Source organism: Paramormyrops kingsleyae, chromosome 11 (assembly GCF_048594095.1).
Source record: "Paramormyrops kingsleyae isolate MSU_618 chromosome 11, PKINGS_0.4, whole genome shotgun sequence".
Lineage (NCBI taxonomy): Eukaryota > Metazoa > Chordata > Actinopteri > Osteoglossiformes > Mormyridae > Paramormyrops > Paramormyrops kingsleyae.
In genome coordinates, this window is record NC_132807.1 from 13374295 (window position 1) to 13401380 (window position 27086).

At 45.2% G+C, this 27086-nt stretch overlaps 2 protein-coding genes and 1 long non-coding RNA gene across 4 annotated transcripts; 1 reads left to right on the forward strand and 2 right to left on the reverse strand.

Moving 5' to 3' along the window:
• Positions 1–649: 649 nt before the first annotated feature.
• Positions 650–5193, reverse strand: rerglb (RERG/RAS-like b). Its single transcript, XM_023807271.2, has 5 exons — positions 5068–5193; positions 4050–4106; positions 3367–3440; positions 2304–2452; positions 650–946 (listed from the first exon to the last, which is right to left on the reverse strand). The coding sequence occupies exons 1-5, from the start codon at positions 5117–5119 to the stop codon at positions 667–669; spliced, it is 612 nt and encodes a 203-aa protein (XP_023663039.2). The 5' UTR covers positions 5120–5193; the 3' UTR covers positions 650–666.
• Positions 5194–6281: 1088 nt separating this feature from the next.
• On the forward strand, positions 6282–14735 carry LOC111840056 (uncharacterized). The gene is made up of 4 exons (XR_002837293.1): positions 6282–6393; positions 7059–7190; positions 13856–14068; positions 14246–14735. It is a non-coding gene; the product is annotated as an uncharacterized lncRNA (long non-coding RNA).
• Positions 10723–26014, reverse strand: LOC111840045 (tripartite motif-containing protein 66-like). 2 transcript variants are annotated; one of them, XM_023804442.2, is made up of 18 exons: positions 25953–26000; positions 24543–24632; positions 23010–23181; positions 21446–21575; positions 21123–21239; positions 20712–20826; positions 20429–20575; positions 19990–20107; positions 18731–19860; positions 17166–17360; positions 16785–16905; positions 16586–16658; positions 16304–16499; positions 15346–16133; positions 15120–15252; positions 14964–15038; positions 13102–13254; positions 10723–11744 (listed from the first exon to the last, which is right to left on the reverse strand). In XM_023804442.2, exons 2-18 carry the CDS (start codon positions 24549–24551, stop codon positions 11508–11510), a joined length of 3909 nt encoding a protein of 1302 aa, XP_023660210.2. In that variant the 5' UTR covers positions 24552–24632; positions 25953–26000; the 3' UTR covers positions 10723–11507. The 2 variants fall into 2 exon arrangements, with proteins under 2 accessions (XP_023660210.2, XP_023660216.2); XM_023804448.2 differs by lacking the exon at positions 24543–24632 and having other exon boundaries at positions 25953–26014.
• Between the last annotated feature and the right edge of the window lie 1072 nt (positions 26015–27086).

Genomic DNA, 27086 nt, shown 5'->3' on the forward strand with positions numbered 1-27086 from the left:
TCTGGGATTTGAACCCTGTGCCTTTCATACCCAAAGTGAGAATCATACTGCTAGATCAATGCGTCTAAATCTGGAGCTGCAAAGCAACAGTGACACCTACTGGCCATGATGCTGCCCAGCAAAATATAAGCAAGCGTAGGCTAAAAATGAGAAATACATACATTACTCAAACATATCAATGCAGCATTTATTAGTACATTATTGCTATGTCTTCCTTTGGTTAAAAGAGTACATTTCTTTTGAAATCAAATTGAATACGTTTATTGTTTTAAAAAAAAAAAACTATCCCACTGCTTTTACTGGCGCATGAGCAGTGCCTCCCCCCGGGTGGGATGTTATCAGAACACAATAACAACAAATATGACAATATAATGAAAATTTATGATATATAATAAATGCATAAAATTGTGGAAATGTCATTGTGCAGAAGCAAGAAAAAATGAGTAAACTAAAATAATTACTGTCAGGAAATACAAAAATGATCAAAAATTATTATGGTTCTTTGAATAGGAGACATATATGCTTTGTAGTCTTATCTTTCTGGCCAGATATGTAAGAATGATGGAGTGTGCCATCGACAGATTAGCATTTTAATGCTAACATTTCTCATTAAAATATGGATGTCTCTGGAGAGCAGACTTCAGTGGCCGTGAAGACTCTCCTGTCTCACACAGACTTCCGTCTTTTGCAAAAGACGTCGTTGATGAGCTGGGCCATGGACCTGGAGCCGCTGTAGCGGCGCCGGTCGGCCCGGCACTTCAGACGCTCCATGGCGTGCCGAATGAGCTCAGTGAAGAGGCTGAGGATCTCTTGGTGGTCCTCTGCTGCTGACACCTCCCGGAAGTGGCACTTGTTCTCCAGGGCCAGCAGACGGCCCTCCTCCTGGTACACCTGCCGGGCGTGACACAGGTCCTGCTTGTTCGCCACCAGGCAGACAGGAATCTCCCTGAGCCGAGCCAAAGTCCACCAATGAGCATCCAGGCCAGTCACAGATCACAGCATTGCTTCACCCATTTAGCTCACCATGCTCCAAACCCAGCACCATCAAACAGTATGTTTCTATTGCTATAATGTGTTTTAACTGTATAAAGAAAATACAGGTATTTGGGAAACATTTTACTTGAAGCTATTATTTATAATGCATTATAGATATCTTCATAATACATTATAATTATCAGTATAAGCATTAAGGATGCTTTGTACTGCATTATGAAGGTATCTATAGTGAACTATAGACAAGAACTTCATAATGCAGTTATAATACATAATAAACATGGCTATAATATGTTATGCCTTTATTTAAATATTTATAGTCCTTTATGAATGCATTATATGTTAGAATGTGTTCATAGATTTTTATCGAAATGGAATTCATAGAAAGTGTTAATGTTATTTGTTTTGAATGACCAGAAATGATTTATAATGCATTCTACAGATAAGAAACACTCATTTGTAGATACACGTCTCTAGATAGCAGTGGTCATCTTGCAGTTATCTGAGTATGATGAACGGTGAAGACTTTTTGCTACTAAATAGATAGAAAAAAATCTATTTCATAACAATAGTTAAACTGACATATAAAAGTATTTAAGTATAAAATCTCCTGACATTACAAATTATCTTTCAGGATGTTGGCTTTGATCAGCATCCCCAGCAAAAAATCAGTAAAATAAAAGCCAGGTGAAGAGGCGTGTTGTTTCCAAAGGATGGTCGACGATGCAGCTCCTTATGCTTAATCTTGCAGGGATCCTAAGTGGCACTGGGACCAGGCTGCGATTCCAGTTGAGTTGTAATTAGCTCATATTCTATCATTTTGTGCTTCTACTTAGCATTACATCCGAATGACTTTCATGTAGTAAATGTCCTTGAAAAATCGAGTCCTGCTAATATTTTATCAAATTTTAATTAATATGCAAGAGAAAATTGGACAATAGCTGTTATGGGGCCAATTCAATTGTGCAGAATAATTATTTTAACGATATAATTAACTTAAGAAGGCCCAGAGGCTCAAAACCCACCAAGTATGTTTATTAAGGCAATATTCCATAGCAGGCATTTGACTCTGTGATCACGTTAAATCTCATGTTTTAATGGCTGCTGTTTTCCTTGTCCTAATAAAGTCATGTTCAGCACTCTAATGGAGCATTTTCTGTTATGCTGCTTGATTGGTATGTGCAGGCAGAAGGTCCCATATGATTGGCTTCACTTTCAGTCCAGGGAATAACAGCATTAGCCTATCAAAGCCCAATCACGCGGTTCCTGTCAGCAGCTCACCCCCGCCGCTGGGTCACGGCGGGACTCACCCCTTGCAGTCGGAAGTACGGGCCTCCCTGATCCGCTGCAGGATGCTTTTGGCGTCGAGGAAGGACGTGCGGTCAATGATGTCATACACCACAATGAAAGCGTCTGCCCATTCCAGAGGCTCCTCCAAGATGCACCTGCTGCCCACCCTCTGCCAGGGTTTAGGGTGGGGTGGGGGTACAGTTCTCATACAGCTTAACATGGTAAAGCCATCACGCACTACACTGCATCCTCCCAACTCCCATCCCAGCTGTGACACCTTCCAGGATGACACAGAAAACAGGCGACGGTTCACTGCATAACCACGTAAGACTACATACATCCATGAACATTCATACAGGCTCCTACCTATTTTTGCACAACCTTATCTGTGCTGTACACATCGTCTCATACTTGTGGTTTTGCACTATTTGTTTGTATCTGTGCACTCAGTATGCAGGCAGATTCCCCATTGGGATCAATTGAGTATGCCTGTCTATCTATCGATCTGTCTATCTCTGGTAGGGCACATCGCACATTCTTCAACCCTTCATTCGCCCCTAATTACCAGCTGACCTTCAGAAGCGCTATATGCGTCGCCCCATGTTCGGCTTTGCCAGTCATGTGTCTGGGAGTGTAATTGTCAGTTTAACGCTGCCATTTTCCCTCCCTTGTAGCTTAATAGTTATAACAGCTGAGGTTAGTGTACAGTCTTGTACTGCAGCCTCCAGACTTCGTAATAAAGGGAAAACCATTGTATAAAATCGCCTCACATGTCCCAGATGTAGCTGCATTAATCAGTGATCAGCTTATGTTGTCTTGCCAAATTTTTAAAGGTAAAGTCCCTGATATGTACAGCTGCAGGGCATGACTTCAGAAAGTAAAAAAAAACACTACAACTACAAAAATGTGCTATACTGATCGAATCTAAATGGAGCACAAACATGCATTCATGTGAAAGAGTGGAATTTCCTTTGTAGTGTGCAGCAAAGCAGGCTGGACCGCAATAATGGAAGCCAATTTAAAACCCAGTATGGTTCAGCATTACACGCCACCGGAGGAGCGTATGATGACATAAGTATATACCTGAGAACACGGATCAAAGACTTCCAGGTTTAATTGCCTGCCATCTACTGAGAACCTTTTATGGTATAAGAAATCTGTAAAGCAGAAAAAGAAACTTTTTAATATAAAAGAATCAACTCTGTGGCTATTGCAAGTTGGCCATAGACATTTTAATACAAAGAACATAGGCAGGTTATGTAATTTCTTGTCAAAGTATGAATAAGTCTTAAATAAACACTAGTTGAGTGCCATTGCATAAAATGGGTAATAGAGTGTGACGCGCATAAGGGTTCAGTACAGAGCAACATCTCCTGGCTTATGCTGCTGGCAAGCAAAATAATGCATTTAATAAAAACAGCCTTCATGAGAGGGGTTTGGAATCATATACCCCATGGAAGCACATAAAATGAATAATGGGGAAAGGGTAACATGACCCTAATTTCACTGAGCAATTATCAGGCCGTTCCAGTGGAAATTTCTTTCTTGTTGCAAGAGGCGTGTTGGGCTTGCGTCACATGACCTCTGCAGCGGCCTGTTCTGGAGTGCCTGTGTCTTGTCTTTATGCTTCTTTTAGAGACGGTCTCATTTATGTGATGGACTTAAATCATAACCGCGGAGAGCACAGTCCAATGCGCAGGACCGATGTGAACGCGCAGACACTTTGAGGCCACATGGAGGGGCGACACGGCAAGGTGAGCACTCACTGCTGCTGGACGCATACTCTCCGATGAAGCGCTTTGTCAGGAACCTCACCAAAAGAGCTGGGGAAGGCAAACAACACGGTCAGCACCAGGCCACACCATTCTGGGGTTAATCTTCTGGGGGTCAGCACGACCACTGAGTATTACTAAAGTCTCACAGGCGAGAGTGATTCCCCACCACCCTATAAACGCACCACAAGGGCATTTTTGCTAAATGCTCTCTTGCTCGTGAGCTCAGAGAGTGATTCTGCGGTTTTATTTACTCCTGCTAGCATCCCATCTGCATTTAGCCTCAGGCACTGCTGCTCCTGTCACCCATTTCCTAATTTGCTCTCCTTAAGGACCTCAGGTAATTAATTCCTGATATTTAACGGCACCGAGCTTCACTCCAGGAGTCCGCGCCAGCCTTCTTCCCCACCACTGTACAGAAAAAAATGTAGCGGAAAATAAGCTGTTTTATAAAATGAGGGCATTTATTATACCAAGTAGATTAATTTTAACTGCCCATATTTGGCCTGTATTTGCCACACTGTAAAAAAAAAAGAGTGCCAATTTGTACCTTTGCTTGTCGCTGGGGCTGTACCCTCGATACCCTCGAGGGGGTTCCAGTTGTACCCTTAGCTGTAGGTAAATGAACCTTTACTTTGATTTAAGGTACAGAAATGGACTCTAAGGAACATCCCCAAGGTACAAACAACATCAGCGTTCCCACAATGGTACACAAAAGTTCCTGATAGTTCACTTCTGTATCTTAAAAGGTACAATTACCAACAGCTAAGGGTACTATTGGCAGACCCTTGAGGGTACAGCCCCAGTGACAAGCAAAGGTACAAACTGGTACTCTTTTTCCTCACAGTGCACACATAATTTTATACTGCAACATTTCAGAAGAGTTTTGTAGTTTTACGGTAAGTTACTTTTTTGTACATTTTCATTCAGTGCCCTCAGTGTATTTTCAGTCTGGTTGTCGAGATGCTGTGCAGAGACACACACTCACAGCAGAGAGGTACCAGTCACTTACCGGACTTGCCCGCTCCCTCCCTGCCCAGCAGGGCCAGCTTAATGTCATTCATGCCAAAGCCCCCAGCCTCCCAGGCTTCTGCACGCCGCTGTCTGCTCTCCACCTGGGAAGCACCAGGGACCGTGTTGCTTGTAGGAGTCGCTCTGCTACCAGAGAGCTCCCAGAAAACATACAAATGCACACACACATTCCACACACACACACACACACTGCTCCCCTCCCACCTGAGAGACGCTCCAAGTCGGAATACTTAAAGCTGAGGTTTCCTCTGCAAAAGTTATCTCAGCGTTCCACAGTTTACTGACTTTTGTAAACTTGTACATTTTCTGTAAGTTCCATTTCTCAGATAAAAAGTTGGACTTGAAAGAGCACAACATTGAAAAAGTCAGGTTTGACTGTTTTGCTTCATATGTTTATCTCATCACAGTGACACTCGTGACTTTATTGTCTCCACTTAAAACAAAGGAAATCTTTCTTTATCACAGTGGAAATTTGTTATAGAATAAGTTTAAGAGACTATTGTATTTCCCATCCAGTGAGCAGTATGATAGTATAGACATTATATACATATGTGTGTGCATTTCATATGTTTACTCTTAATTGCAAGCAGAGTTATTCTCATACTTCCTAGGTGACCTCATCTTGTTATGGCTATTATGGCGGCTGTTAATCTTACAGTCACAGTCAAATCTCAGTGGTCTGCAAAACATTACAGACATAAAAATAAATTCCTGACTGTATCCCACATCAGCTGCATTGTGGGAAGGACAGAAATACAACTACCAGGACAGGATACAAATTCCTGGACAAAATACAACTACCAGGACAGAATACAACTACCAGGACAGAATACAAATACCAGGACAGAAGGACAGAAATACAACTACCTTATAAAGCAAGATGGAGATTAAAAGACTGAAAGAACAATCAGTTTTCACACTTTTACCTTTTTATACAAAATGTATTCAATCATCAAATCCTCAAATTAATTTTACTTAATTGCTAATTTTTAATACTGTTTTTATTATTTACTAACTTGTAACTTGGAAACAACTCACTACTCAAAGACCTTGTAAGCTTTCTCACACCTCATACTTCCTTCCGGAGTTTTGATTAAACAAAGTTAAATATATAAACTGTGCTTGGTAAACCAAACAAACAGGAAGATCATAAGCAAGATGTGCATGCACGATTCTGTATTTGAGAAAGGGAAATTCACAACCCCCTTAGAGATCATTTTGTGGTATCATCAGACCTTGCAGCTTTACCAGGGTGGAAATGGCATCGCATTGCTTGCAATAAAGTCACTCTTTCAGGGACAATAAGGTAAGACAGCATTAATTCTCACAGGTGTGAACCTGTAACCAAAAAATGTTTGGTCAAATTTCAAAAGGATATTAGCAGGCCTGGTTATTGTCCTATTTCTCAAAAAATATCCCCTGTCCTGAATAAATTGTGACCTGAAATCTGTGTAAATTACTCTGTGTAGTACTCTGCTAAGAAACTATATCCTTTGTTGTTTTTGTGGTATTACATGTTCACTTGATAATCAAAGAACATGAATATTTTAAGAAGTTTTTGTAGAGCAGTGGCACAGAACCCTGATCATAGATCAGATAGATGAGATTCCAACAGAGAATATGGAATACTTTTGGGAATGATCTGAGTACCAAGTAAGGTGTGTTAATATCTAAATAATTACTTCAATAACGCAATTAGCATCTGAAAGTGACACTCTGTGGTCCTTGAAGACTTTGGTTGGGCAACCCAGTTAAAGAAGAACACAGATGTAAAAATAACAATGTATTGACCTGCTATATTGCCATTTTTATAAACTTATGCAAGAGGTCCAATAAAAGCACCACAATTCCCCAATGAGATCCTTGCCTATAACTGTCACACAACATTAAAACAAACCCTTTAAAAACTTGAACGCTGAAAAGCTCCTCCCATATTTAGAGTTCATCTGGCCCTCACTTTCTCTGCATTAGGTCTGTTGGGATTAGGATGTGCTTTTTTCACACCTTAAGACAAAGCCACCTTCATGGCCTATTTACCCGTCTCCTTCCCTCGCTGGCTCTGGAGCCTCTGTAACCCTCGGTACGGAAGACGTCGTTGTTTAGGTAAGGACGGCGGCCGAATTATACACAAGCAGCATGTACAGTCAGCATGGCATCAAGAATCTTTATTGCCAACTTAATTGGGAGATATGGTTATCAAAACAATATTTTAGGATAAGCGAAACAAAAAAACGGTTCTCAGAAACATTTTAAATGATGATAGGTGCTCTCAGAGTAGGAATGGGGGCAGATGGCCAACTATGACTCAATAGTAAATAGGTTTAGATGTAACAGGCAGTGATTACTTTGTGTCTGAAACTTGGATGGCTCTGGAGAGACTCTTATAACAGCATCCACAAACAGGCAATAAGCGTCTTAATTCTGTAGGTACTGGGGGGTTACTCCCAGGCTGGGGGATGATTTGATTTGAGTGTCATTCTGTTATTGCCTGGTGATGGGGTACACAAGCTGGGATACACAAGAGAATTGCCTGGATTTGCGGTGCCTCTCTGTGGAAAATGTTTTTTTTCTTCCCAAAATCAATTGCTGCATTCAGACTGCAGTATTCAGACATGTGACTAAATGATAAAAGCTGTCACCAATTCACCAATGCTGTCCTACAATGGCAAAACCCAGAAACTGCATATTTTATAAAAACTGAGTTATGACTGAAATTGGACATTGTCATATCTTTGACCAGGGGTCTCCAACTCCAGTCCTGGAGAGCTACTATCCAGTAGGTTTTCTATCCTACTTGGCTTCTGATGAGCCACAGCTGACCCTGGTATTTACCTGAGAACAGGTGTGGCTCATCAGAAGCCAGGTATGATAGAAAACCTACTGGACGGTAGCTCTCCAGGACCGGAGTTGGAGACCCCTGTCTTAGACATTGTTTCATCTCATGACAAAATATCAACTATGCTCAGAAAACTGAGTATGAAAATCACAGTAATTACAAAATTCACACTAAAACCAAGGTATAGCGTGTTTTTTTCTCAGTTTCAGTGTCACTGTAATTACTGTGTTTTACCTTTGCAAGGCCGAATGGCCTTAGGCCTTTACTGCACAGCTACATTACAGCAAGTGTATTATGTCACTTTATCTAGTGCTAACTTGATCTAGTAGATTAATGTAGTAGAAAGACCTCACATGCAGTAAGCAGGAGCATGTCTTGTTGGAAGAGCACATATGCAGCCTTGGATCTGCAAAAAACTGGGATGCATCCAACGAAGATGTTTTGAAAAAAAAAAGTATCTTCCAGCATTGCAAGAAAAACGGCCAGAAAAGGCTGCACATGTGCCCTTCCATCAAGACATGCTCCTGCTCTTTGGGCGGTGCTTCTTCAGAGGGTTCTTCTTGACATCAACTCCAACGTAGTTTCTCATGCTCCCTACTCACCTGACCTTACAACTAGCAATTTTTGGCTTTTTCCAACACTGAAGGACACTTCCTGTGATCACACCTTTTCCAGTCGTGCCACTCTTGCATCAGCGACTTTCCAGTGGACACGACAGACCCCTAGAGAAGTGTTTGCAGCGGTTATGAAATCATGGTGTAAACGTTGTGAAAAATGTGTACGTCTAGAAGGTGACTATGTTGAGAATTGACAGCAGTTTCAGCTTTCTGGGGTATTTTTAAAGATTAGGATACCTTAGGACTTGAATGTACCTTGTATTCCTCAAATTTCAAGCTTCAACAATGAGTTTGTTTTTAGCTACCTTGCTTCAAGATAAGGTCCCTGTTGTCATCATGAGTATCCTTTAAGGGATCCTTGCCTCATTTACAGCTGGAGCTACAATGAGGCAAAGCAAGGAGTTGAGGTTCTCCTCTAGCTTCTCTTAGCAGGGGAAAAGCTAGTGAAGTCAGGTCACATTTTAATATATAATGAGGCTCTTGAGCTGATTAATTAGGGCAGACAGAAACATCCATCCTTGTGTTTTTCATTTCTACTCAAATAATCGAGGGCTAATCTTGCCATCTTCCTTAATGTGCAGACAGGACATTAACCACCACCACCACACACTGCTGTCAGCTATCACAGCTCCGGCCCACTGGTCTCCTCTCCACATCCTTCAGAACCCAATCACTGCATATTTTCAGCCAACGCAAACGTGACCAGGAGCCAGCTTATATGAAAAAGCCCTGACCATTCTAGTGCCTCTTGTTGTTATGAAAGAACTATAATGGACCTACATTTAGAGCAGCCTTTGGAGTAAATGATCTGAAGGAACAGGATGTATTTAATGGCGCTGGAAGTCATTCTGCCCACGGAACAAAGGTTCACACAAATGAGGATATAGGTCCGATAATGTGCCACAGTATTACAGAAGATTGTTGATCAGCTTCCAGCTATTAAAGTCAACTTGGCAGTTTTTCCCGGTAGGATCTTTCTGGTAGGTTCAAAAACAAAAGCGGAAGCAAATTGAAACAAAAATGTATATTTCTACTGTGTTCCATTTTGCTAATATATGTTCGATAAAGGTCTTGGGATGGCAAACTTACTGGATTTTAGAATGATATATGTTATCTTTACCATCTCCCTTAAAGGCATTTGTTTGCAGCAAATGCAAAATTTTCCAGAATTTTGCAGGAGTCTTTAAACATCTAAACATTTGTGCTAGAAACATTAAAAACATGACCATTAGAGGTGGGCTATTTCCTACATTAATGACAGCTGGAAGTCTAAATGTGTGTCTTACCAGCAAATTACAGCCTTATTTTGACTCAAGTGAATTCACTGGTTAAAAATAGGGATTGGCAAGCTCAAGAAATGAATCTTAATAATTAGGCAAATTATCAAAGGAAAAAATGAACTGGAAATGACTCTGCTTTAAATAGCTTAAACGTATGATTACATTAAGTATTTTGATGGGAAAAAGGCACAAGAACCCCATCTCTGGCAAGTGAGCCTGAAATCATTTTAAATGTCAAACTGATTTGTTTTTTTCTATAAAAAGCAAAATCAGGGTAACCTGCAGAAAAATGGCGACCGGCATTTAAAAAGGGGAAATCAACAAAACACAGCTGGGGTGTCTGTGAGCAGGAGCTATGAAGAAAAGGACAGGATACATTTATTGGAATGTCAGCTTGTGTCTGCATGACCACGTATTTAAAAATGCTCCTTGGGATCCCATTCAACTGGGTACAGAATAATATCAAACATAGAAGCATTTTGAAAGGAGCAGGACACAAGTACTATGCAGTGAGCATGAAGGGTTCCTATATTAACCAAGTGTGTGCAAATCCCCCCTAGAATCTCCATCCATGTCTCCTCTCTGCACCTCAAAGACCAGCATGTGGGTAGATAAGTGCTCACGCTTGGGACCCGAGATGCCATGTTTACTGTACCGTACCAGCTTCCATTTACTGGCACAGAAATCCTTCAAAACACCAGAAACGGCACCAGCCCTCTAACTCAAAAGCCTGTCTTAGAAAACGACACCGGCAAGACCTCAGTAGTGTCATTAGATGCTATTGATGCAGAGGCACAGCCTGGTAACGTGCCGGAAGCTCATCGCCACCGTGTGTAAGCGATGTGTTCCTCACTGGTTCAATACAGAGAAACATTTAAATCAATTTCACAGGACACCCTGTGTTGTAGGTTCTTATGGTTTTATTTGCCTCAAAGCGCAATGTGAGCTTGACAGTTTGTGTTATTCTGCTGAAGTCGGAGCTACTACTGGACAGTCCAGTTGGTTTGTCTGCTACAAGAGGTACAGTAGGGGCATCAGGTTACTTTTAGTTAAGGAGCAAAAACCTACATCCAGCAGGTCCATAAAGCAGGGCCCCACTGAGCAAGGGGATAGTATTGAGTAGGCTTATAAAAAGCATATGGAAAAAATACATGACAGCATTTTATTTTAAACAGAGCTACTGTATAATACATGGTAGTGAGTCCTTTACATCCTGGCCATAGACGAACACCAATAAGCTGGCAAGATTTACAAATATGTAGAGAATATAGACTTGAGACTGCAAATAAACTGCAAGTCAAGCCTCCCATTAAAATATCCAGATCATGCTACATCTCTAAAGTTAAAACAAAGACACCCTGAATACATTTTATAAAAGGATAATTTTATAAAAATGTATACACGCACATATATATATATATATATATATATATATATATATATATATATATATATATATATATATATATATAGAGAGAGAGAGAGAGAGAGAGAGAGAGAGACCTGAAGTAACATGATATGAGACTATATTCTAGGACAGATGTAAGGTCAGCTTTCTAAGAGTGATATTGATAAAGGAAACTGAGTAATTCGTCTCTTAATAAATACGCCTGAAATATTGCAATAGCTTGTTGAGGAAGATCATGTAGTCACATGGACTGGCAGAGGGCTGGTCACATGACCCCTGTTAAAGGTGCTGTCTCCTCCAGTGGGCCGAGTGCCTCCTCTTCCTCTTTCGGTGGCTCTGCTCCTTCCTCTCTGGCCACAGGAAGCCGGCCACGCCGGCCCGGTAGGCCTCATCATAGTCCTCACTGTCCGAGTCGTCCTCCAGCACGGGAAAGACCCTATCGGGAAAGACGTCCTGCAGCTTGGCGCTGAAGAAGGCCTCTAGACTGCGGCCAGCGTGGGCCACCTCGGAGTCTGGCTGCAAGACGAGCCACAGAGCACAGGAGAACAAGAACCACGTCACTATCGCTCAGCTCTCCACAGCCTGACTAAATCCCACCTATGCATCCATTCATCTGTCTGTTCATCCATCCATACAAACTATAGAACCATTCAGACTATAGAACACTGCAAGTATTCATGCAGTTCTCTCCTCTAACTGCTTACCAACATTTTTTTTCTCCCAGATTCAGGGAGTTTGGTATCATGGCCCAGTGGTTTGGTCTTTGGGCTGCTGGGTGGTTAGGCCTGTGTGTCCCTGTTTGTAAAGTTACTGTTCAAATCTTGTGGTTGGCAAAGTGATGTCACCACAAGGCCCTTGAGCATCACCCTTAACCCCAACTGATCCAGGGACTGGCTGTCCCTGCTTTCTCAAATGTACGTAGATTTAGATAAAAGCTCCTGTTAACCTAGAAAGGATGCTGTCAGAACAACAGCACTGTGTTCCCCAGACAGGCCTGTCGCCCCCATCCTCTTCTAATCCTTACTACTCCCACACCCCAAACCTCTACAATTTCTAGAAGTACTGGATGGATCAACTGGAAATGTGAAACCCAATAAATGTGTTTCTATCTGAATGCTCTGAAACTACACTATTGAATTGTTGCATTGTTTACATACCAGTTTGCCACCTCCTGTCAGTATGACCATATGAAGTTCTTATTAAAGGCCTAACTTCATGTGACATTTCTCAGTACAATCAGGTTCACCAGATCTGCACTTGTTCTTCCATGGGCTGGCTAGGACTAGAGCTAAGTGACAATTAAATTCCCCCACAATAAATTTCACACACCAGGGGGAACTTTGCCCACAATAAATTTTGCTGAACAAAAATACCAGAGTATACCAAAAATATTACTGTAATACCACCCAAGCCTACCCTACACATTATCCACACCTCTCTTGAAATCTTAATTAAAAGTCCAACTTTAATTTAATTCCCCCACAATAAATTTCCTAAGTTCCCTAATGCCCAACAGTTTGAGAAGTACAGACCTGTGCAGTGTTCCTCAGAAGAATAAGTTTCCTCATTATCTCAAGATAACAGCATAAAATTAATAACTGCAAGCACAGCCATTCTCGGCTTCCATAGTATCAGGTGTAGGTTTTCATCCATATAATGTTTTTGTGAAGATTCATCAAAGATCAAATAGAGTAATAAGATCAAATTCCCCCTTAGGATCAATAAAGGGCATCTAAATCTTAGATACAGTTACCCTGTTCACAAGGTCAAGTGTCTTCTGCAGTCACTTTTCCCTCCATTTGCAGTAAGCAGTGTTGCCCTACAGGTTCCAAAACCATACATCCGGGGAACACAATAATGAAGACAAACTCACATAATTGAACTTGCCGCAATTGCGGAACATCAGGAAGACGTCGGCCACAAACTCCTCTGGTGTGCAGTAGTGCAGCGGGTTCCTCTTATTCAGCTTACTCCTGATCACTGACAGGTCCATGGGTTTCCTGATTATCTGGTAGTAATGGCGCGCCTAGATGGGAGAAACAAGCATTCACATGCATGTAGCCATGGTTACATGTAAATGTGTATTGCAATTAAACAATAATTAAGATTACACAAATTTCAGGATGAGTGCCTGAATGACTCAAGAAAATCCAGAAATTTAGGAAAGTCCTCAAGCTGAATATAAATTGGCATTCATGTGAAAAAGAAAGTTCTATGGTTTATGTATCTGGACATTAAAAAAAATCACCAGGTTCTAAAATTATTTAAATCTTATCTCAGGTGTAAAACACACAACAGATTAAACCGTGTCATTGTTTATTTAAAAATGAAGCCAAAATGGAGAAGTCATATGTGGAAAAACTAAGTACATCCCATGATTCAGTAGCTTGCAGAATCATCTTCAGCAGCAATAACTTGAAGTAATCATTTTCTGTATGATATCAGTCTCTCACATCATTGTGGAGGAATTTTGGCCACTCTTCCTTACGGCGTTGCTTCAGTTCATTGAGGTTTGTGGGAATTCATTTATACACAGCTCTGTTAAGGTGCCAGCACAGCATTTCGATGAGAATGATGTCTAGACTTTGACTGGGTCATTGCAAGAAGTTGATTCTTTTCTTTTTCAGCCATTCTGTTGTAGATTTGCTGGTGTGCTTGGGATCATTTTCCAGTTTCGGCGAACCTTTATCCGTTGGACAGATGGGCTTACATTTGACTCTACAATACTTCGGTATACAGAAGAATTCATGTTCGACTCAATGACTGCAAGGTGCCCAGGTCCTGTGGCTGCAATATAAGCCTATACATCATCACCCCTACACCACCGTGCTTGGCAGTTGGTATGAGATGTTTGTGTTGATATACTGTGTTTGGTTTCCACCAAACGTTTGGCCATAATGCTCAGCATTACATCTCAACTTTGCTCTTCTCTGTCCAAAGGACATTGTTTCAGAAGTCTTAAGGTTTGTTCAGATGCAACTTTGCAAACCTAAGCTGTGCTGCCATATTCTTTTTAGCAAGAAGAGGCTTTCTCCTGGCAACACTTCCAAACAAGCCACAACAAGCTACAGTTTTTTTGTAATTGTACCATCATGAACTTTGACCTTGAGGTGCATTTGCTGGGTTGTCCACTCCTGGGAAGTTTGGCAACTGTCTTGAATGTTTTCCACTGTAGAATGATGGACTTTAAATTGTTTGGAAATGGCCTTAGAACCCTTCATAGACTGATAAGCAGCAACAATTGCTTCTCTAAGATCATTGCTGATGTCACTGCTGATGTCACAGAGCTGACTGCTCCAGACCAGCAAACTGCCAAAACTTCTGCTTCCATAGAGGTGATCACACTTGCTGATGATCAATTAATCAAGTGCATTTGATTAACAGCATCTGGCTGCTACTTACCCTCTCAATCCCTATGGAAGCAGTAAGGGTGTACTTCATGTTTCACACATTGCGCATTTTGGCTTAGTTTTTGTTAAATAAATAATGACATGGTATGATACGTCATGGATTGCTGTTCATTCAAAGTTGTATTTACCTAATTTTAAGACTTGCTAAGGACCATATGATTTTTTATTATCTATTTATTATGTCCCTGATACATATATTGAATTGAAATGAAAGTGGGTGTACCTTCTTTTTCACATGACTGTAACTAGCTCTGTAATCTCTGGTAAGTTTGCATGTGTAAGCGCATGTATGAGCTGGTAGGTTTTGAGCTAGGGAGAGACTCACCAGTGGACTGACCGGCTCGTGGAAGGGGGCACTGAGGATGTTGCAGGCGATGGACATCGTCAGCTTCTCGCATTTCTGTGGAGGGCCAAGCAAACCGGAAATGAGTGTGTGAAACGGAGCCTCTGTCACGGTCTGACAGTAAGCACCCTAACCTACCCTCTGGTCACAGGGGGACAGGCCGTACAGCATGGCCTTCCCAGCATTCTGTGCGGCGTGGCGTATGTTCTCACAGTCATACTCCATCTCCGGCTCCTGGATGTCCCGGCATAGCGTGCACACCCAGTCCCCCCTGCAGGGGCAGTCATAGCTCAAGATTACTGCCAGCGCTGACCTCACACAACAGCTTAAAACGGGAAAGCATAATGTAGGATGTGTGGCTCACATGGGGAAGCTGAGGAGAGGTGGGATGTGGCAGGAGAGGTGGAACACCTTGGGACAGCGGTCACAGCAGAGCAGGTCACCCCCGTTCAGACACACGGCACAAAAGTCCTCGTTCTCCATCTCTACAGTTTCCTCGCGATGGTCGCTCTCCAACAGCACAGCTTCAGCCAGTTTGTGGGGACTAGCACCGTGCACACACAGGCCTCCTGGATCCGGATCTGACTCTGCAATTATCTCTGTTATATGATCGGCATCTGAATTCGAGTCCTGATCTGATTCCAGGTGCGATTCAAATTCTGGCTCCGATTCCGCAGATATCTCTGAATCTGGCTGCTGTTCTGATTCCAGGTCAGAATCTGATTCAAGCGGTGAATCCGATTCTAAACCTGGATCTGATTCTGGCTGTTGCTCTGACTCTGAATCTGCCTCAGATTCCACATCTAACTCTAAATCCAAATCTGGCTCAGATTCTGATGCCGGATCAGATTCAGATCTTGGTTCCGACTCAGATCTTGGTTCCGACTCAGATCTTGGTTCAGACTCAGATCTTGGTTCCGACTCAGATCTTGGTTCAGACTCAGATCTTTGGTCCAATTCAGCGGGTGGACCAGGATCCGATTCAGGTTCGGCTCTAGTGCTGTTTGTAAGGGCTGACAGCAGCTCCTCTGATCTCAGCCGGACAGAGGACTGCACATCAGCATCAGGGCTGAATGATGGTTGGATGTCAGCTGATATTTGTTCAAAGGGCTCAGAGTTCAAAGGTGACCAACAAAGAACAGCAGCCTGCTCCTGAAACACAGAGAAAGAGAGAAACAAAATTACAACCAAGGATGGATGTGTTAAGACCAAACATTTTAGCACAAGCCTGCTTTCCAGCTATTCTGGAAACTTTAAAATATGCAATCACTTATGCATCATAACATCTGGAGGAACAGAATTGGTGCCCTTTGTGGACACACCTTGGAGGATAAACTCTGCCGTGGATCTTCAGTGGTTGCGAGCTCTCTTTTCAATGCTGGGTCGGCACCAGGTCCGATTTCTACATCTACTGGTGGCTTTGATAAAAACCCTGGCTTTACTCGTATCTTCAGTCGTTCCAGACGTACGACTGGAACTCTAGAGCTCCCTGGAATCTTGATCACCGCTTGGCCCTTTCTGTCACGTGAAAAGCAAAAGAGCCACATCATTTTCATCACACATAACATGTAGCATTCATCAGGACAGAAGAGAAACTGCTGTACCTTGATGGCTCTTTCCTTGACGTAGAAGAACTGTCTTTATCACCAGAATTAATTTCTTCATAAGGGCAAATATCTATAAATATAGATATTTAGAAGTGATTAGATGAGAAAATAAGTAAAAATATCAAAAGGAAAAAAAATATCGCAGGCTACGTGTTCCGTGGGAATGCCGGACAGTGACACTAGGGGAGGCACGTACCTGGCTCTGTCTTACAAGCGGTCACAGGGGATACACAGAGTAGAGATGCGCTGTTGCTGCGGCTCAGGCTCACCGCAGCATTTGACAGCGGGCTCTGCACGTGTGGCGAACTGCGGTCACCCTGGGGGGGGTGCGTGGTGGATAGTCATTCAACACAATGGGTAGTATCGGCTTTGATTTGATGTCACGAGTATATTTCTCTCCTGGTCAAATTTAGGGCTTCATTGCATTTTCACAATTCCCACAACATTTTGACAGTGTACAGAGTTAGTACCACACAGTACTGGAGTATTACAATGCTATGGGCTGATCGGACAGGCTTTGGCTTTGCAATGGTGGGAGGGCAATTCAGTTGCAGGATCCCCACAGAGATGTGGTTACCTGGCGAGCGGCCTGTCCCCGCTCCTTGGAGACTGTTGCTAAGCTGAGGGTGGACCCTGCAGAGTCACCCCCTGGAGGGCTGCTCAGTGGCGCCGCCCATTCCTCTGGGGCCCCTCGGGATCCAGGTCTTGCACCCTGCAGCGATGCTCTGGGAAGATCGTGGTCTGGCTCCAACATCCTGGGAGGAGTGGATTTCTGTCCAGGGACAGAGTGAAAGTGAGGCAAGGAGAAGGTCTGAGAATGACGGTCACGGTGAGAATGTGGGCCAGAGGAATACTGCGGCAAACAGCTCGAAAAAGGCAGAGGAAGAGTGGCGGAAGCGGGATGACGAGAGGCAGCAGTGCAGGGTAACGCATGTAACACATGCGACAGCACGCAACACGAGATCACACATAACGCAGGATGTGCTTAGAGCAGCGGTTACCGTACACAGTCTCGCACGCTGATCGCAGGCACGCCGAAAATGTGGGTCTCCTTAGTGCAACTTCACAAATTCAAGAGGAGAAACTCACACACGTCTCTCACTGGCGGTAGCAGGTCCCTGGTTTGGGAGGACGCAGGCTGCTTAACCACAGCCCGCCCATTCCCCACACACCCCTACGTACTGCGCAGCCAATCCCACCGGCCTGCCGATTAGCAGCACACACCTGCGAAGTGTCGGGGGGGGGTGGGGGTGGACACTGCAAATTGTGATGCTGGCAGGGTTGGAAACTTGTAAGAGTGTAATTTCTTAGGAAAGTGTTTATTTGCATCTGGAATGGATAGATTGCAGGCTGGGAGATAACAAGGCAGAGCCAACCGCTGATCTCCCAGAATTCCCCTGGCTCCTCATTAACACCAGGTTAATAAACACCAGGCAGCTTCCTGGGAATGAGCCCTCACCTACCTGACACTTAGCAAACACGTAAACCCAGTATTGTGGGCTCCCATAAGCACACTGATGTACGATCACAGTGATGGCCTTCAGGGAGGGTTTGCATCATCTAAGGAGCCCTAACGAGCCTTTCTAACCAGGAGAGGGCGACAGAGGGCGAGACGCTTCCTGTGTGCGGACTGAAGTGAGTCAGGAAGTGAGGCAGTGGTGCAGGGTGGGGGTGCAGTGTGTTCTGTTGTGGGCCACACCGTGCAGAGCACACCACCCTGACAACTGAACGCTATGCTTCTCGATTACATCATTCAAAGTACTTCCTGTTTAAGAGAGTCGACAGGATATGCCAATAAGCAAAAAATAAACCCACAATGTAAAATGCTTGGTCTCTGTGATCCTTAAATAAATGGATATTTTTCTAGCTTTTCTATTTCCTCATCTTTGGTATATATAGCTCCTGTTCCCACAGCTCTTACACTGCTCACTGATTAGAAGCTTATACCAAAGACGGCTTCTGCATAGTTGTATGTATTATCTGCCACATTATATGCAAAAATGTCTGCAAAAAGTAAATATTTAGGCTCATTCAGCCTGGGGGTCGGGCCACTATCAGCTCAGAGTACTGAGTAGTCCTGAGTGATATGTAAGTGCAGGAATGGTAGGGGCCACCATCGCATGGGGGGGGCTGTTCACTCACCCTCTGATCACCACCGTCAAGCCGTCGCTGCTCTGTCTCCGCTGGCTGCCGTCTACCCTGCCGCTCCGGGCTGCTCCCTGGCCCTGGGGAGGCTGCCTGCTCCTTCCTCTGCTGAAGCTGCGCAGTCGCATGCTTCCCCTGCACGTCCTGGTTGGTTCCTGCACAAGCTGCGGTCGGCGGGGTGGCTGCGTTAGCAGGATCTGCGGTGCCCTGAGTGGTGGCTGCCTGGTTCTGGTGGTTGACCATGCCTGCTGGGCTCAGACCTGCAGCCACTGGCAGCTGCTGCGTGCTGCCTTCCGTCCTGCTGCAATGCCCGGCCAGCTGCTGCTCGCCTGCATCAGCTGAACTATGCTCCGCGCATGTGAGTGTGACCCGTCGTTCCGGCAGCGACCCGCTCCAGTCTGCAGCCAGCTGTACCTGCTTGGGGGCCGGTTCTAGCTTGCTCCAGACGGCGGCTGGCCGCCCCTGCTGCCTTTCGGGACCGGGGGAAAGCTGCGCAGACCTATTGGGCTCTGAGGAGTAGTGCAACGTGATGGGAAGGCTCGACTGCGCAGGTGCTGGCTGCCTGGGCAGCGAGTGGCTAAAGCCTAGGTAGTAGGCGTCCACAGTGGGCAGCAGCGCCTGCGCAAAGGGCTGCGCAGGGAGTGGCCGCGGATGGGCGACAGGCACCAGACCGCTATGGGGATCCAGGTGCCCGGCCAGCTGGTCGCCCTGGTGCAGCGATGGCAGCGACTGGGCAGCCCGGATGCACTTGGGACCACGAAGGTTTTGTTCTGGCCGTTTATCCTCCAGTCGTGTCACGGGCTTCAAGACGGACTTTGGTTGCACTGGCTGAGCTCGCTGCAGACTCTTCTCGGGATAGCTGCTTAAGGGGTGACACAGCGACCCCTGGCCCAGGCCTGGAGCCCGTGTGTGGCCTATCAGCAGGTCAGGGTGGAGTCTGTCTGACTTAGGGGGAGTAGCACAGTGAGCGCAGCACAGCTGGGGCCGGAAGCTGCAGCCCTGCTCCAAAGCACTGCGGCACAGGGACAGCGGAGCAGCAGCGCAGGGGATCGGCTGGGGCTTCAGGACGCTCGGGCAGCCGCCACCTTCACAGTGAGGACCACTTCCTCCCTCAGTGGTCACCTGACCTACAGCAGGGTGAGCGAAGCACAGGGAGACGTCAGCTTGAAGGCTCAGCGAAGCAGGACGTCTGAAACAAAGCTAGTCATCTCTCAGAGATACAAATAGAAAAGCAAGTTATGTCTGCACAGACCTACCTAAGGTGGAAATCTGCCTGGTCCAGAAGCTGGCGTCCCAGTTGAATTTGATCTTCACAGGGGGAGCCAGGTCAGAATAAAGCTGGGACACCAGCAAGCACTGCATCTGGTAAGTGATCTGAAGGAGAGGAAGGCCCGTGCTTCACGTCAGACAGGTAACCTTTTTTCTCTGAGGTTTTTTTGAACTGCTGAGAAGTGCAAGTAAAAATCTCTAATAACAAAACCTCAAGTAAAACAAAGCAGTACATCAACTTCATCAACACCTACAGGGAACCGCACAGAAAGGACAATCAAAAAAGAAACATTGCCTCCAGGAAGTGACATCATGTACCTAACGGTTTCTAATTTCTACCTAATCAGCAAAAGAGAGAGAAAACATCACCATTCTCAGGCCTCGATAGTAGTGCAACAGAGAGACCAGAAGGAACAGATGGCTTACCAGTTCCTTGCTAAACAGAAGCGGGTTCCTCCTGTTGTGCAGTGTAGCCCAGCATATGAAGTTCTGCGCCTGACCCAGCTGGGCACACAGTTCCATCACCCCCTGCAGCTGGTTCTCGAGGTTCTGCCGGACCTCACTGGAGATCTTCTGCAAGCAGGGGCAGGAAGCCCCAAAGCCGAGGTTAAACTCAGTTGAGGATGAAGCAGCTCGTGAACCCACTCATAAACCCACCTATGAAGCCACTTGTGAACCCACTCCCCTGCCCAACAGACAGATCACTGACCTCCAACTGCTCTATTAACAGGTTGGCACGTTTGGTGAGCTCATTCATCATGATCATCTTCGCCATTTTAATCTGATTCTCTGCTTTCCTCTGCATGTTCTTTATGGAATGTAACCTGGGAAATGCACAAACATCAACACGTTGATCAGGCCGAGACCTATTCCTGCTTGGCTGGCTATATATAAAGCCGAACATTACCGTGTTCCACAATGATCATTCATTTGGCGTATTAGTGGATTGCTCAGTTCCGGCATGTGTTAGACCCCAAAAATGGTCAAATGTGTTCAACACCACTGTTTCCACAACATCTAGAGTGATCAGACTCACAGCATTTTGTTTGTGCTCACCTTTATGAAATAACAATAAGCTCCAAGCCATATATGCAGCACAGAAGCTAGGGAAGCCCCTCACCTGGCTTCCATCTGCTTGGCGATGTCCCCCACCACCAACCGCTTGTCCTCCACTTGGGCCATCAGGTTCTCAAAGAGCCAGTGCTGCTCCTGAAGAGCTTTTCCCACATGAATCAGCCTGAGGACATGGAGCAATTCACAGTGTGCGTCAGCGTCAAACACGCGGCCCCAACAATGCAGGACGAAAGCTAAGAGCACAAACTGGAGACCCCCTGTTTAAAGTAGCTAGATGCTTTTGATGGGCACTTCTTAACAAGGGAGAGCACATTGGTCCTTGAGATAAGCTGCCATTTCTGTCATGACAAGGCTCTTTTTCTAGTGCACCTGTGGTCTTTGTGGGTGAAGAGGTGGCAGCTGCTGCAGGACAGGAGGTCACAGGTCTCGCAGAAGAGGTCCAGCGGCTCCTGCCTGTGGTAGTGACAGTGCAGGGTGCTGGTGGACCAGCAGCCGGGGCCTGCGCAAGGAAACTGTGGGTTAGTGGGTGCAGGCACAGCCAGCTGGGCAGCTGTAGTGTGTTTTCTATAGAGGTCCCACCAATCACATAATAGCTTTTAATAGAGAGTCCTGATCAAGCAGGTAAGAGCTTTTGATAGAGGCCCCACCAAAAAGGTAATATCTTTCAGTAGAAGCTCCACCAATCAGGTAATTGCTTATAATAGAGGCCCCACCAATCAGGTATTAGCTTCAAACAGGAATTATATTTGAACAATCCAGTAATGAATAACGAGATAATGAGATCAAGGTATGTTACAAATCTTTAGATAATAATTAAATGTTGTTAAAATATTTTTCTTTTTCAGGACAGTGGTAAGTCAGGTGAGACACCAGTGTGGGGGGGCTGGCATTCCATTGGTCATGTCATGCTATGCCAGCAGGGGCGTATTATTGCAGTCTGGGAGCCCAGAGTGATCAGGGGCCCCTATTGGGTGACTAGTTTTTATTATTATTATTATTATTATTATTATTATTATTATTACCATTCAATAAAGTGATCCTTTATTGGTTGTTTATTTGATTGCCAATTGGGGATTGGTTAAAACTAATTCTAAATGTATCTTTTTTTTTTGGCACTCCACGTATTTTCTGTTATGCTTAGTCTGTTTCCTTTGTAAAATGGATTTTATGAGCTTGATAAATGAGTGTTAGGCCAGGAAAGCATGGAGGAAAACATTCTAATACTAAGAGTATAATGTTCTAAGATTACTGCTATTGAGATGCGTTGATTCAATGCGGTCTCTGTTGCCCTCTTTCTGCTCGCTGCATATGATAGATGTGAAGGTGTAAGCTTGCCTTTTTGTTGTTCCTCTGATGTGATTCCCCTCGGTTGATACAATGTCACATTCTCTTTAAGTAGAAATTATTACATAGTCACTAATTTTAAATAGTTTTATAGTTAGTCATTGTATCGTTTTGGGGGTGTGGGGGCAGAAGAGGAGCCTACGGAAAGTGCATCTTGGGGCCCCTGAACTCATTATTCCGCCACTGAACACTGGACAGGACATGCACGGCTGGCATGGCACTGAACACATCCTGGCTGTGAGTTTCCTGCACACAACGCTGAGTTCTCACACGTCGGGGCCCATGCAGATACAGGTGGGAAGCCGCAAATAGCTAAACATCACAGTGACGAGCAGTTGCAAAGAGCCAGTTGTGCTTTTTTCAAAACCACAACTAGCTTTATCTTGAAAGCCAATCACACTGTTTTACTGCCTACTGAAGTAAACACATAGTGGACAAGGATTGCTGTGATACAGTGCACTAATATGTTACACTGCCTTCTTATTAAAGTGGCGATACATTCATCTAACTTCAGATATCCGTCTGCTACACATTTATCCTGCTCAGATAGCGGCGGTGGTGGCGGAGAACGGGAGGAGGGGGGGCATACCCATGTAAGCACGCCTCCTGCCTGCCTCAGGCAGCAGTGGGGGCCCGGGGGATGCAGAGGGGCCGGCCAGGGTGTGGTCCTGGTGCATGCTGGTGCACTGGTAGCACAGGCGCTTGTTGCAGAGCGTGCAAAGGCTCTGGGCAGCACGGGGTTCGCGGCAGTCTGTGCAGCGCTGGGGGGCAAAAGGAACACACATGGCGATCTGTGGTCAGTCCCCCTGGCATCAACCCCCCAGGCATCAACCCCCCCAGGCACCAGCCACCGGGCACCAGCCACCAGGCATCAGCACCAAGGGATCAGTCCCGGGCACCAGGACCAAGGGATCAGCCCCCGGGCACCAGGACCAAGGGATCAGTCCCCGGGCACTAGTACCAAGGGATCAGCCCCCGGGCACCAGGACCAAGGGATTAGCCCCCGGGTACTAGCATCAAGGGATCAGAACCCGGGCACTAGTACCAAAGGCTCAGCCCCCGGGCACTAGCATCAAGGGATCAGAACCCGGGCACTAGTACCAAGGGATCAGCCCCCGGGCACTAGCACCAAGGGATCAGCCCCCGGGCACCAGGACCAAGGGATTAGCCCCCGGGTACTAGCATCAAGGGATCAGAACCCGGGCACTAGCACCAAGGGCTCAGCCCCCGGTCACCAGCACCAAAGGATGAGCCGCCAGGCACTAGCATCAAGGGATCAGTGCCGGGCACCAGGACCAAGGGATCAGCACCAAGGCACTGACACCTCGGGCATCAGCACCTGGGCATCAGCACCAAGGCATCAGCCCTCGGACACCAGCACCTTGGGCGCCAGCACCCTGGGCATCAGCTCCTGGGCATCAGCACCTGGGCATCAGCACCAAGGCATCAGCCCTCGGACACCAGCACCTTGGGCGCCAGCACCCTGGGCATCAGCTCCTGGGCATCAGCAGCAGGCTATGCAGCCCCAGGGAACCGCTGCCGGGCATCGCGCCCTCCTCACACAGCAGCACACCTCCGTCTTCCTGTGTTTGCAAATGAAGCCACAGTGGTCGGACGTCCCAAGACATGTCATACCATTTAAGAGGAAAACGGGCACAGTGACCCCGATGGGTGATTAGAGCTGGGTTTTTTAACACAACTGGAAACCAGTACAAAACTGGACCAGCAGGCTAGTACGGTATTAAGAACACTATAATCCCACACACTGCATTATGAAACATTTCCCCACAAAATACACGAAAGCCATGCATTATCTACTGATTTAATAATTACAAATTAATTATCTGAACTTTACTTATTCAATAATTTGACACATAAGCACGATTGACCATGCAAAACACCATATATTTTTTTTAAATTGTTCAAATAAAACACTAAATAATAAATCAGTTACTCCCACAAAATTTCCCATTCATTTATACATGCTCTACAGACATGCACAAAATTAAACTGTCACATTTGCAATGAACTGCTTCCAAAACCCTGGATATTTCCCGAACAGGCAGCATTGCGAGTAGCACTTCCCCGGCGCAGCTCGGCATGGAGAGGGAGCCGTACTCACCTTGTCCATGGCAGCGACGGCACGCCGACTCCTTCACTGTGCTAAAGCAGATATCCACTCTCGCAACGGGGGCTGACGTGGGGGGGGAGGCTGGGAGACACGGGGGGGGGGGGGGGGCTGATAGCTGCTCTACCTGCGGCGGGAAGCAGCACGAAGCGTGTGTCACACTGAACCGAGGTGAACCCCCCCCCCCCCAATAGGCTGCCATTCACAGTGTGGGCTTCACCAGCCACTCTCAAATCTGCCTACTTAATTAAAAAAAAAATTAAAGGAGCCCATATATAAAGGCAGAGAAATGGGGAGGCAGAAAAGGATAATTAATTTTTTCTGGGACAAAAGATCCCCCAAAGCCTTTCCCGAAATGGAAGCAAAGGCCAAATGACCTATATTTAAGAAACTTGCAGGCAGTAAAAAGGCAGTGGGACTGAGCTGGGACCCAGTACAGCGCCCATGCCCTGCTTCCACAGCCACATCCATCCCGGCGCAGAAAGGAACAGGCCCCAGAGGAGCCATTCGCCGCACCGCGCCGAATGGGGTCAGACGCTTCTGGGTTAGGAACCATCGATAAGGATCTCCTGAACCGCTTTCCCATCACCTTTATATCTGAGGACAGCCTTAACTAGAATATCACCAAAAAGAAAAACTCATCAAGGCATTAAGGTTTTGATGAGTCTGTTCAGATTGACTCCCGGGCTTTGGCCAAACACAACGGTTGTCACTGAGGGAAACTGCTTAACCATATGGGGGGAAGAAAGGAACCAAAAACAAAGAAAACAAACATCGGCGTGAATAACCAAAGCAAAACCCACTCCCACCACAGGCTGCTGCAGAGCAGAAACCCACATCAACCTGACCTACAAAATCTCACTGCTTTCCCACCCTGACGATGCTCGGCTCTGTGCAGAGCAGCAGACAGCATCCTCTACCCAATTCTGCACTGCAGAGGTCCGCTTTGGGAGATCACACTCCCCACCCCCTCTAAGCAAGTTTTCCAGGATTCCACAAACTTGTCTTCCACTGCATTCCGCCAGTTCATAAATCTCTCCTACCTTCCAGCTGCTTCAGCCAGACAGGCAATCCTCAGGCAGCATGCAACACGATGCAACGCCACCCCGGAGGACAGAAATTAATAAGAATTTCATAGACCACATCTCCCTTGAAAGCACACCCATGCAACATCAATTATCACTCACAGGGGTCAGGTTCAGGTTTGACTCTTCCGGCGTAATCTTTCATTTTAATTTCAAATTCACCAGGCATTAATTTCCTCAGCAGCTTTGCAGACATACAAATCCTCACACGAGGACTTAACGCACAGCCCTTCCAATGATAACTATATAGAAGCATTTGAGGGACATTAAACAATCATTTTTACATTTAAAGAATCATTTCTGTTAATAATGCACTTACCTTTGTGCCGTTGGTGCCACAATCCTTTGAAAACAGCACAGCATCCTCTCAAAAGAGACTCTTCTTCTCTGCGGTTTGGGCTGTGCTACAGATGACACATAGTGACAGCTGGGGTCACAAGACAGGACACCGAGGGGGAGGATCAAATTAAGAAATCTCTCAATTTCCTGTAAAATAAATGCAGATCTGCTGCTTGTCTCCCTAAGTAAAATATTAAGCTAGCTCTCATTGTCAAAGCACTGCATCTTCTCCTTCATTTACCTGTAGTAATTGTAATCTGGCAAAGGAAGTTATGTTCATTTTATCTCAACAATCACTATAAAGATCGTGCATAGTAATGCAGGCATCTATAATGAGGCATTAAAGGCTGCTGGGATATTGGGATATCACCCCAGGCTTTCGCTACAATCTCATTAAAACTACATCCATCTCTTCATCTATCCCTCTTCCAACAGCTTGTCCTAATCGGGATAAACACAATAAGCACAGTAATGAACCCAATGACAAACTAAGGACATGTTGCTGTAGATGTAAATAATAGATTGAAAGTGCAGATGCTTCATATGTGGGTCAAGGCTGGCAATTCACCTGCTTTAATAAGAACATCAATCCCTACCTCAGTGACACCAAGATCCCACGCCAATAACCACAGGAATGTCCTTTTACATTGTGTCTAATAAGACTTCTCAGCACACACTGACATACACTGCACTTTAATATTAATAATGCTAACCTATGGATGTCACATACTACTGCTTACTTGATCTCCCATCTCTGCCTGTTTAGGGACCCTAGATAAAGCTTTACTTGGGATACTGCCCTACAAGGAAATTCATGACCATGTCCCTTCCCCCACAACACAGGTAATTCGGGGGGGGGCGCAACTGTCCTGTTTGCCTATAGCTGGAGCAGGCCGTGGTATTATGTTGTTATTGTTACTGGTGGCTGTATATTAACAAGCAAATGTCACTGGACTTGGTCCTCATGAGAAAACAAAAAAAGCTTTGAATCCCAATAATAAATGTAATCTCTAGAAAACTACAGGTAAACTAACACTATTCAGCAGATTGATTTGAATGTTATACATTTAAATTAAGTTACAAGACTTATATATTTAGATACCACCTGCAATTA

What these genes read in the sequence shown, in the direction of transcription:
- rerglb (XM_023807271.2), bottom strand. Translation starts at nt 5,119, where the DNA reads ATGAATGACATTAAGCTGGCCCTGCTGGGCAGGGAGGGAGCGGGCAAG. An exon ending in AGAGTATGCGTCCAGCAGCA is followed by an intron (nt 3,441 to 4,049) that starts GTGAGTGCTCAC and finishes TCTGCTTTACAG; the next exon opens with ATTTCTTATACCATAAAAGG. An exon ending in TCTTTGATCCGTGTTCTCAG is followed by an intron (nt 2,453 to 3,366) that starts GTATATACTTAT and finishes AAACCCTGGCAG; the next exon opens with AGGGTGGGCAGCAGGTGCAT.
- LOC111840045 (XM_023804442.2), bottom strand. An exon ending in TTCTGTTTAGCAAGGAACTG is followed by an intron (nt 20,108 to 20,428) that starts GTAAGCCATCTG and finishes CCTCTCCTTCAG; the next exon opens with ATCACTTACCAGATGCAGTG. An exon ending in CCTCTCCTCAGCTTCCCCAT is followed by an intron (nt 15,253 to 15,345) that starts GTGAGCCACACA and finishes CTGCCCCTGCAG; the next exon opens with GGGGGACTGGGTGTGCACGC.